Genomic DNA, 12,339 nt, shown 5'->3' with positions numbered 1-12,339 from the left:
ATCCAGAGCCTGTGCCCAGCACCAGCTCTTACCGGAGCTTTTTTTATTTAGCTGAGGAGATGAGGACAGCAATAGGAGCTTTGTCTGGGTTTATGAACCAGAAAGGTTTGCACTTCAGCACCATGTTTTCTAGCAAGCTTAGCAAGCTTCCTCGCTTGCTGCAGTGACATTTCTCTGTTCACAGTGTGATTGATCTTTTAAGTGCCTTTCTAGTCAATATCAAAATTCCCAAGATTTATCTTAATACCATGGACAGATGGCTTCTATTGATTTGAGTGGAAATTGTGGAGAGGGGATATGGGAGTTCCTTGTAACTGTTTACAGAGCAAACAGTTTCCACCTGCTCCCTGTTTTATTGCAAAGCCAAGGATCACTCAGCTGCAGAATTTAACAGATGACCATTGGGTACACTGGGAGCACATCACACCAATTGTTATCCCACCTGGCTCTGCTCACCATACACAGTTTACTCAGCATCTGGGGAGTTGTGGGGTCTCCCCATATGGCTCTGAGGTCTCCAAGCCATACATTTCCCAGGGGGACTCTCAGCTGGGAGGTGGTTCTGCCTCACCTCCCACTCTCCATGCTCAAAAGAAAAAAGAGCACTCGAATACACATCCCAGGCAACATTTTTTCTTCTGTTTATTTCAAAAGTCTTTGTAATAGCTTAATTGCAACATTCCAAACGTCACCTGGAATTTGACATCCTCCCAGACGTACAGAATTCATACTGGATCATGTTTCACGGCATTAAAAACACACTGGAATGTTCCCTGGACACCATCAGTGGTTCTTCCACAGTCTCATTAAACAACAGCTCTACACATTGTCTGCCAACGTTTCTGCACTGCTCTGCAAAGCAGCTGCACATCAGCTGTCTCTGCCTCCTGGATCCATAACCATGTTTCTGTGAATGAAGGGGTGCCAAGCCCAAAATACCCATTTTTGTTTGCAAACTGTATATGTAACCTACCAGAAGAAATGTGATCTGTGTTTGATTGGCTTTGTATATGGCTTTTAGTCCTCTTCATTCAAAGATCTTACAGTGGAAAAGTCCTGAGCTGGCATCAAAAATGGGACTGATTCTATTAGAGCACTCACAATTATGGTATGAGTTGGAGGCTAAGTTCCTGTCAACCCAGAATTAAAGCAGTTTTAAAACTGCCACTTGTTTAAACAGATTTCTTTATTGAAATTTATTCCAGTTTAATGTTTTGCCAGGAAGCATCATCTGAAAGAGAGTAAAAATCTATGTTTTCCCATCAATGATTTACAGGACTTACATTTCTTCATTTCACCTCTTACCTTGGTAAACACAACCAAAATTGTGTGGAAAAATACATGCATCTCCTTTTGACTTGCAGCAGGCATTTAAGTCATTACATCTATTTAATTAGGCTATTTACTACCTGCAATTCAAGTAAGTTACTCCAGATTCAAGCCACAGGAACACTTGCTTCTTAGACCCTAGTATGTCTTTTGGCTTATTTAGGTAATCTCTGTGTGGTTCAACTCTTTGGGAGTATGTTGAGTGATGTCAAGCACTGAGACCTGCTGCAGCTGTTTCTGGATGGCAAAAAGCCTTTTTTTCTGACCAACACTCAGCTGAAATTACTCTTGGTTGCTAAAAATGTCCCTGGCTAATACTCATATACACCAGTGACAGGAAATTGCTTGTGTAACATTTGCTGCCATCCTCTGATTTCAGTACCAGGGAGGAGAAATGTCCCTAACAGGGTAGAAACAGCTGCAGAAACTTGTTCAGAAAGTGCCATTTTGGTGCTGCAGCTGTTTGCAGGGCAATGTCCAGCATCCCAAACATCCAGCTGATGCTCTCCTGAACCCAAACTTTTCCCACTGCCAAGGAAGCATCTGGCTGCTGTGGACAGAGGCAGCTCTGCTCACAACTTTTGCATGTGAGATCCTTACCACCTCATTTATGATTATTTTGCTTTTCTGATATGCTGATAATAGATGTTTGGGTTTTCTGTTTGGGTTTTTTCCATCCATTTTTTTGTAAAACCATGACCACTTGAAGGTCAGCTGTCAAATACACTGAATGATCAGTGCAGGAAAATTGAAAATCATAACACCTTGGTTGTCGGCTGCGAATAATGGGCAACACCCTTTTGATTGTTAAAATAGAAAATGATCTGTCTGTTTTCCAATGTTTTTAGCCCATTAAGAAGGCAGGGATAGGAGCACATTGCTGCTGATTTGCACCACTCTGCTGGCAGTACAATCCCTGGCTGCAGACCAGGGCCTGGCAGTGGGATGGATCCCACCCCGGGGGGAGCTTGGCTGGAGGAGGCAGCTGTGGTTTGCCATGACATTCAACTGCTCTCCAAAAACCACAGACACCCCAAGGCAGGCCATTTTGTCCACTTTCTGCTGGGGACTGGACCAGTATTCATGGTCTCTGGACCATGGAGATGCTTAAATTTGAGGATGGAGGCAAGTCCATTCCTGAGTGCAATGCAGACCAAGGCATGTCCTCAAATACATTTTGTTTTCATACAGATCAAGAAAATATAAGCCTTGCATGTTCTGGTGCTGGCAGAAACCAAGGCTTTTTCCCAAAAGACACAGGTGCATGGTGCATTGGAAAAGAATGATAATTGTGTGACACATGCCTGAGCTTTGGGGTCCAATTGTATATTTTAGCACCTTACTTTCTGTTCAGAACACTGCTTACTTGTTGTTGATTCACTGTACTGGTATGACAATTTTTCTTGTTTTTACTGATAAAGATCTCTTAGCAAATATAGCTAGACTTGGTATCTTGGTAACCTTTCTACCCATTTTATGAAGAAGGATCACAGTAGGATTACTGCTTTGCCAGGGCAGAGGCACTGCAAAGAGTAAAACGAGTTGACAGCTGTACCTGTGTCCCAAACACTCCAGTTTCAGGAACAACCCAGGGTTCAGAGGTGGCCAGAAACAATCTAGCACAGGTTACAGCACTTTGCTGTGCTTCTCAAGAGAGGCTCAATGCATATGAATTTTCTTTTTCACAATTTTACTCCTGGCAAACATCTCCTGAGGCTCAGCAAGGGAACTGCCCAGTTCCACCCAGCCAAGCTGCTTTACCCACCCCAGTGCCAACTCCCAGCCACCAAACCAACCTACAAAACAACATCTTTGTGCATCAAGAGTCAGCACATCACTCTTGGCACTGGAGCTGTGTGGCCTTTTTGATATGAGTGGTTAGCAGCCAGTCAAGCTCTGTGATTTATATTTCCTTGCTCGAATTGGAATTACATTGGAATTAGCATGCCCTCGGTTTGCAATGGCCAAACAGGTACAAACATTCAGGCTTTGAAGGTTTATACATGCAATTCTGTTTGCAGCAATCAGGCAGGCTTGCTTTTAATTCATCTAGAAGCTCTGTCCATAAGGACAAATGTACAGCACAGGGCGTTTTCCAAATGGGACTTATATCTGACTTTAGGAATTTGAAACTAGACAAAATGGGCAAATGAAAGACAGGTCTTTTTACATAAAACCGAATCATTAGCATCCCCCATAGAATTAATGAAGAGTAATTCTGTTGGTAGGAAAAATACTCAGTCTGCTAATTCCAGCCATGACATAATTGATAATCAGAATTTAGATTTTACACAGTTTTTAAAAGAAAAATATTCAGAAAAGCGACTAATGACTTTGGTGTGTCTGGGAACATTTGCTGGTGTTAATAATTCAGCTATTTGCAATCAATATGAAAAGGAAAGTGATACCAACCAAAATCAGCACAGAACTGGTCATTCCTTCTATATTCACTGCAGAAATGAGCAAATACCAAAACCAGGGGAATTAACTGCAGAAGTAGAATTATTGAGGTTTGTAGTAGGAGATGGCAATGCCAGCTCAGTTAAAAGATATCTACCAAGCTGCACCCTTTCAAAAAGAAACAAAATAAAGAGGAATACTTTTGAACAGGTATCTTGAGACTTGAGTAATTTAAATTGGCTGGAAATTTAGAACTAATATTTTTGCTGAGAGTATCCACCAAAGTAGTAATCTAGTGAGCTAAAAATGGGTTTTTATATGTAGAATTAGAGCATTTTTATTTTTGTAAATAAACAATGTTTACATACACAACACCCCCGCCCCCCAAACAATCCCCAAACCATTTTTTGGATGTTGTGCTTTCAGATACTGAGGTTTTACAATAAAATTGGAACTGAATTCTCACACTGCCTGTGCAGCCTATGGATGTTACTATATGGAAAAATTTCAAGGACACAATTTTACTTGCATGGAATAGGAAATTATACCCATTGAGAAAATCTGGTGTTTGATTTGCACATTGTCAGAAACACCAGTAATTTTTTCATGTTGTTTATTGTATGTTATTATAAAAGCATTAATTTTGCATTGACTCACGGTCTTTAAAAAGTATTCTTACAGTCTGCAAAGTACAAAAAGAATATGGGAACATCTTTGCATTTCTTAGGTTTGAAAAAGCATCACCTGCTGAAGGTCCAATCCTGAAAATACTTGGGATGATGTTACACACTTTCAAACCCACCTATATCCTCATGCCAAATCTGGGTTTGGGAGCTGGCTGGGACACACCTGGGCATGACATGGCCCTGGGAGTAGGAGGACTTGGAGGCATGGGAATCTGCACCTCTGATACACCCAAAATACTGACCATCACTGTAAGGGACCAGCATGGCTGCTCTGCCAGTAAAAACCTGGGCAATTGTCTTCCTAAATCAGCGCTTGGCAGGGTGCTGAATGAAGATGGTGACTGTAAGTGTGTGGTCCCTCGTCCCCGTGTCTCACAAAATACCTCTCTCCACGTTCCAGACGAGGTAGTTGAGCCCACGATGCAGCAGGAGCTCCTTGGGGTGGTGGCAGTGTCACACCCTTGTGTGATGAGGAATAAATGCATGAACGAATGCAAAGGAAGTCTTTGGTTTTCTGCTGGATCTGCTGGAGAACACTCCTAAGCCTCTCCCTTTCCCCACATTTTTCAGTCCTCATTAACAGCACACTTACTGTGGTTTTTTTTCTCATGCTAAATCACCAGACTGCCTCTGCAATAAACTGTATGCGTATTTACCCCCTCTTTTTTTTTCTCCAGGGAAGGACCAAGCATAATACATTGGAAGGCTGCACATCTGCAGTCCCACTTCAAAGCTAAACTACACCACTCTGGATCCTTAGAGTTGGAAGTTTGGATTTGACCTTAGACCTCTTTTTGCCGATGCAAAATTTAGGGCAATCGCATTTTCCTTCTGATGGTTTAAAGAGATACTCTAATTAAAGGGTGGATGTTACCCATTTAGCAAACAAAGAGAGAAAGGAAAAAGGTATGTGTCTTTATTGGTGGCTGCATTCAGACTGTGGCCATGTAAACTAAAGTAGTCCTTTCTCTGTGCCACTGCTACACAACATGTTTATAATGCAAAATGAACCACTTACTGTGTATGTGCTAACATGCATAGCCTTTGTGTCAAATCTCAATGGAATTCTCCATGCTTTCCTTTATTTTCCACAACGCAGTGCTTCTCTTTTCCTAGCATTCATGAAAGCATAATTTGAGCTCACATATGGACATATTCACAAAAAAGAAAATTGCATCTTGGCTGTACAATGGGCAATGCACGCTCCATTAGTTATTTTGTGTGTGTCAAGTACTAATTTGTCCTAATTGAATTTATTATGTAACACAGCATTTATTGTATTATTTAAATGTAACACTGCAAACATGTGCTGGTTTGGAAAGGCACGTTAGTAATCCAATTAGAGCAGAAGCCATACCCACAGATTTGCTAGGCCAGCAATCAGCAAAGTATGATTTTGTTGAGATTAACTCTGAACACTCTTTGCAATGATTTGCCACTGAATATTTTTCAAGTTAAAGGCTAGAAAAATACTAAAATGTGAGAATGGTCTCATTGCTACAGCTGATTTCCATATAGTTATAAATTCATCCCATGCAGCCAATCAGGTTTATCCCGAGCCCACATGCCTGGCTATATGACCTCCACTGCTGCTTAATTCTTTCTTTCAGTAGCAAGACATGACTGAAATACGGTTAAATGGTCGTAATATACCCAAATTTTCACCCACAGAAAGCTGAGGAGGAGAAAAGACTAAAGGCCAGGGCTGAAGCTGTGCTGAGACAGCAGCACTACACCAACAGGGGCATTTCTGGGTGACCTGAGCACGGCACAGGGCAGTCACAGAGAACTCTAGTGGGATTCCTGTCTTCCACCACAAATTCTGGTGGCTGTCAAAGCTGGTAACTGCTTGAAGAACCTTTGTATGCCTTGCTGGCAGTAATGGGAGTTACTTGTGCCATGCTTCTTCTGCAGGGAGACAGGCAAAGCGCAGCCTCATCCCTCAGACACTGCCGACTGTGGCCGAGGTCACTGAGATTGCTCTGAACATCCACCTGCTCTGAAGGACGTCCTTTGCATTGCAAGGAAATAAAGAGCCATCTGAATTTTCTGCACAAAATGAGAATTGTGTTTACAGATGGGAAGAAACCAACGAGAAGCAGATGACATCTTGGTGTCCAAGACACGCACAGGGAACACAGACCCCAAGAAGTCAATGCAGTGACTTGCCAAATGCTACAGGTTTCACAAGAAACTGTTCCTTGTAACTGTTCTGCCCTGAGCTCCAGTGGTAAGAGAAGATGTCACTTAAATTTGGTCACTGCTGCTCACTAATTTTCACCTAAAGTTTGATTTTCATCTGCAAGGTATTAGCACAGGTGCCAGGTGAACATGGTATCTCCTTTGTCCGAGCAGCTCACATCTGTGCCACTGCTGCTCTCACTAGGGGCTAGCTCACAGAGAAATCCCAATTGCTGTAGCTTTCTGCTGCTCCTGAATGTCCCCCCTGGGCTCAGGCAGCAAAAGACCAATCTGTGGGACTGGGTCTGAGCTCAGGTCTGTGCTGCCTGCAGGCTCAGCAGGCAGCTGGGATGTCGGTCTGTGCCAGCCAGGAGAAACTGTTGCTGTTCTGCAGGGTGGTGCAGAGGGGGTTATATCAGGGAAGATGAACTTTTAAAACCTAAGTCAACTGCATTCTTTCAAGGCTACCCATAATAAAATCTGAAAAAAGCCCCCATTTCAAGAGTGTAATACAACTCCTAAGTTACCTGAAAAGAAAGTGCAATCTAGTGCTGTGTGCTTTCACTGTCCCACTCTGCTCCTTCCATTTCCTTCTGATTTCTTGTGCTTCAGCCTGTGTCCAGGTATTGCTGGTTTCTGCTTAGTCTGTGAAAATGAAATACCAGGAGGAATTGCACTTGGTGCAACTGGTGCATGTTTAGGGGCTAATTCATGGATGGAGCAGACTGCCCTGGAGAATCCAAGCTGGACCACACACAATAAAAGAGGAGTTAGGTGCCCAAGCCTGGCAGGTTTGAAGAGGAGTTGTCATTTAAAAAAAAAGCTAAAGGAAGAGCACAAGGGACTAGGAAAGACTGATCTCAAACCTCCTATGTCATATTGGCTAATGCACTCATGCATGGGGGTGAGGGGTACCCTGGTAGGGCTGGCAGGCTGAAGAGTAGAGATTTGGAGCTTGGTTTCCATGCATCCTTGAAAAATACTTCTGCTACTGAATACGGGGGAACTGTAAGGTCACCCTTTGGCAGATGCTCCCCAGTGAGACCCAGCTCGGTAACTGTGCTCTGACCCTCTCATAAACCGAGCTTTGCTAAGCCAGATGGGTTCAGGGATTTTTACAGGGCTTAGATATGTCCTGGGGGTCCCTGTGGTTGACTTATGTCAGCTTCTGAGAATATGTGCCCTGCAAGAAATAGGGGCACTGGTAAATAACTAGGCATGCACTTTCTATGCCTCTGAGACTAAGGAGAAGCAGAATGGAGATTATCAAGGACCTTGGAAGTAAGCAAACATTAGATCTAAGTGAACAGAGCAGCAATCTGATGCCCAAATCCCTTGAGAAGCCCATCTCTAGGAGTTGGTCCAACTTCCCCTGGAGTCAATAGGAACTGCAAAGGGTCCTGCAAAGGCACCCCTGTGACTGATGGTACCAAAAAGACTTGAAAACATTTAAATCATATTACAGCAGACTGTGCCTGCCTTTGCCTGGATTCAGGAAAAGTACAGAGGAGGTATGTACAATTTCGTATCACTTCACTGTATTTCCCAGGCTGGAATAAGTAGATTGAAAACAATTCACAAATTTACAATTTAAACAGGATCCTAATCATAGTTATAATATTTATCCTTTAGAAACAATTCACTGAAAATAAACAAACCCTTAATTTGCAAATTTGTTACCATAAAAATAAGAGTTCTTGAGCTCACAGAATGTTGATGCATTTGAACATGTTTTTATGAGTGAAATAATAAACAGGTAATTCTGCTGTGGCTGGAGGTCGTATCTGTTCAAACTCCTAAGTCCTTTGGGACAGAGCCCATCTGCCTTGATTTATGTAACACTTCACACAGTTCTAATAGTCCCCATGATGGCAAATGCACCAAGATACAACCCTAAGTGAGGTCTGGCTGCAAAGACAGCAGAGTACCATTCACACTTTTAATAAACACATAAAACATCATAGTCAAGAGATTTACCCTGGGGGTAATTCCAAGGGGAAATAACAAAATTTCTTTCTTTTGGTTCCCTGCCTGTGCTGTTTCCCTTGCGTCTCTGGAAGGTACCTTCCTGAACTGGGTCTTCCAGCAGTCAGAGTCTTTTCCAGACCACAACCTGTCCCTGCGTAAATTTATCCTTCACTGGGCTTCAAAAGGAGCACCAAATACCTCTTCCTGCCTCTTTAAAGAGGATGAGTGCACAGACAGGAAGGCACTCTGACACATCTCTCTAGCACCAAGAAAGCTCCTGTGTCTTGAATGTGGCCCCTACCACACCACAGAATCTTAAGTGTGAGTCTGTACCAGCTGGAAACACATTACAATCATCACTGCTTGTTTCTGGCCAAACACGTCATGATAAAAGCTGTGACATTTACAGTGTGATACAGACCCATGTGTGATGGTTTATCTGCTGCTCTGATTCCTTTTTGTTAGGAAAAAGACACATTCACTGCCATAATTCAGCTGGCAGGCTCAAGTGTGCAAAACCTCAAATTAGAAGTTAGTTTTCAAAGTTAAATTCCAAGATGCTTTGCACTGCTACAAATTTGAAAGAGAGAAAAAATGATGGCTACCCCAAAACCAAGCAAAACAAAGTAAAGCAAGTAAATAGAGCAAAATATCTATATGAAACTTCATGGAAATATTTTCAAACATTTCTAATATTCCTAGTTTGTTTTCATCCTCTTTTTCAATTTATTCAATGACCAACCTACTACTCATGGTCTTGCTTACAATTTTCTAATAAGTTTCCAAGAGAAGGCCACTGGTGGCTTCTCAGAATATAAGCTTAAGTTTTGTTTCTTGCTTGGAATCAGCAGAAGCCTTTTTATCGTCTTCACAGTGTAGTAGAGAGAATTTAGAGAAATGATCCAGAGCTATGCATGTATTTTGAAAGAGGTTTGCAGCAAATCCTGTGTCTCCTTTTGTCATGCTAAACTACACACTCTAGACCAGGTTTCCTTCTGGTTCTTTGGTGGTTTGGGCTAGCACAGGTGAAATATGGCTTAAGATAGTAGCAGCAACAACTGAAGGCCAATTTATTACTTGGTATCAACATTTTGGGGAAAGCCAGTTTCTGGGGGAACTCCAAAGCAATGTTCTTCTGTATAATCTGCACAATCAGAGTTGTGGGAAACAAGTACAGGTTGGGGTCCTCAAAGAACTGCAGGGAAATGATTTGCATGAATCTCTGCAAAAATACTGCAGAAGTAAAAGATGCAAATTGAGGACATCAGAGAGCCTACATTCATTTTAGTGACTTATTTCAATGAGAAAGCAATGAAATAAGCATTTTTGTGGTGATGCACACATTTGACACCAGAGGTGCATACTGGCTTCTCTTGCATTAAATGAAGTCAGTTCTGAAGATTACAACTGCCTGTTTTCTGTTATTCAGTAGGTAGGAACAGTTTTGCACACTTTAACATGGTCCTTGATAATCCCCTGACTTCTAAGAGTTAGGTGGCAGGTTGTCTTTCAGACACAACTGGCTAAAGCCCATTATTTGTACAAGGGGAGTTCAGCCCATTCCACCACCTGCCACTGAAGTCAGTGGGATTACTGAAGTGAAGCACAGTCACCCTAAAGCTGGTGTGACAACAGCCACCTACGTGTGTGTCATATACTGGCCTGCTACGAGGAATTGCTGAAGAGCATCAAGTACAAAGCTCAGGGCCAGATCCAGACTTCAACAAACTGTGGGATACTGGTTTAACCAAAACTTACCAACCCCGTGTTTGAATCTGGAGCCCAACTTGCCTGTTTTATGCATTCGAACACAGATTTTGGGTTCAGGCTCTGCACTGAAGAAGAGCATATTGGTTTTGACACCATCCTAACCATGCACACCATCCTTCTATAATTGCACCACATTCTGCATCAAAGACATCCAAGTCTCGCTTAAAACCCCCTTAGGGGAAAACTGTAACATAATGGTAAAGATCTCACTGTGTATTAGAGAAAACTTATAAAACCCCCAGAAAGTAAAATGCTGAACAACCAATGAATACCAAGGCTGTCTCTGAAATTTAAAACTTTCCAGTAGTTTACAGTGGTACTTCCACCCTAACCGCCATTTTATCTTTATTTAAGAAACGAAAGGAATTCCAAAATCTCTACCTAGAATCACTCGTTTCTGCCAAGCGGTTGTTCATGATGGCCAGAGCCCCCACCCCGGCAGAGAAACCGTTCTGTCTCGTGTTGATACAGACATTCCTCGGGTAGCCGTTGGCCGTCTCGGACAACTGCTTCTGCAAAATGGCCAGGGAGACTTTACTGGATGCCGTGAGCTCCCTCATGGAGATCATCTCTCCAGAGAGCCTCCTGCCCTCGGTGTCACTGTCGTACTGTCCTTCAGCGTCCATGGCGACGTTGTGGCGGCGCAGGCGAGCTCCTGGGGTGATGGCGTTGCGACGGCTGAGGCGGCTACTGGATTTATGGCACTTTGGGCAACATCTGCATTCCAATTTTTTCAACACCCAGTTCAAAACTTGTTTGATTATGATCGAGATGACATTAAAAAGGGAGTATATGCAACATACCCCCATTAATATAAATACGAAGTTCCCGAATCTGTATAATCCCTGATGTTGGTAGGCAGCGTTTTGGCTGCTTACCAAATCTCCAAAGCCGATGGTGCTGAAGGTGACAAAGCAATAATACAAGGAGTCAACGTAGTTCCATCCTTCCACTGCCGTGTACATGGCGGAGGCGCAGCAGGAAAGGGTAACGGCGAAAATTCCCAGGATCAGCAACACGTGGTAAACGGATGGCTTCCAGCCCACCAGGCTGCCCACCCCAGACACAGCCGGCCTCGTCTGGAAGTTGGGAGGTAGGAGACCACCTCTCTGCAGCTGTCTCTCGTAGCACGCCTTCATGATGAACGACAAGAGGGAGATGATGCGCTCCAGGAAGAGGTTGAAGAAGAGGATAGTCCCGGCACACCCAAAAAGGCCATAAACAATGAGGAATACTTTTCCAGCCACGGTTGCTGGTGTGGTCATTCCAAAACCTACAGTGTGGAGATAAACGGGCAATGTTAATGACAGGTTTTTGTGCATAAGCTCAGGACAAGTGTACCTCAACAAGGCTCCCATCTCGCTGGACAAAAGGAGTGCTACCTCTAAGTCAGCTTAGGCTAACACAAAACCAAGTTTGGTAAAGAAGGAAGGCACCAGAAAGCTCAACGAGCTGACTAAAACTCAAAAGCGAGCAAAAAATTCTTGCGAGATGAAAGGCAGTTCTGTATTAACAGAACAACACCACTCTGTAAATGCAAATGGAAGACTCACTGAGCCCAAACCTCTTCAAGGTGGGATGAGGTGAAGAGGCCATTTCCCTGCTCCCACATGTGTCAGTCAGCAGGACCCCATGGAAAGTTTAAGTTTTCTGTTCACAAGCTGCAACCCAGTGTAACATTTGTGTTACAGGGGTCTGATTATACCATTCCTGCTGAGAAGATGGAAGTTTTCAGGTTGTATAACAGGAAAAAAAACCATACCCCCCAAATATTGAATATTGTTTTAGAAAAAGCAGCACCTTAAAGCCTTTTCCAAATCCCACCTGTGACTAGCTCACCTGGTATCATCACAGAGGGAAGGAAAAGCCATCATGCTGCAGAGCTGCCTGGCAGACTGGGGGCATTGGGAACATGCAGGTGGATATTTACAGCAGGAAACAATAAGCACGGAAATATTAAATAAAATAATAAGCAGGGAAATAATAATAAAATAATAAGCAGGGA

The 12,339-nt window shown here is 43.0% G+C and overlaps 1 protein-coding gene across 1 annotated transcript in view; it reads right to left on the bottom strand.

Annotated features, from left to right (window-relative positions):
• Positions 1–615: 615 nt before the first annotated feature.
• The window catches only part of KCNK12 (potassium two pore domain channel subfamily K member 12), a 28,454-nt gene continuing 16,730 nt past the window's right edge, over positions 616–12,339 (bottom strand). Inside the window, exon 2 of the mRNA XM_085054602.1 lies at positions 616–11,607. Coding sequence (XP_084910728.1) covers positions 10,712–11,607 — 896 coding nt within the window. The 3' untranslated portion in view covers positions 616–10,711. The remainder of the gene's footprint in view (positions 11,608–12,339) is intronic.

This window comes from Lichenostomus cassidix, chromosome 3, assembly GCF_008360975.1.
Source record: "Lichenostomus cassidix isolate B80296 chromosome 3, HeHo_3.0, whole genome shotgun sequence".
NCBI classification, from domain to species: domain Eukaryota; kingdom Metazoa; phylum Chordata; class Aves; order Passeriformes; family Meliphagidae; genus Lichenostomus; species Lichenostomus cassidix.
Note: the sequence above shows the minus strand (reverse complement) of the source record. Positions and strands in the feature narration are given on the sequence as shown.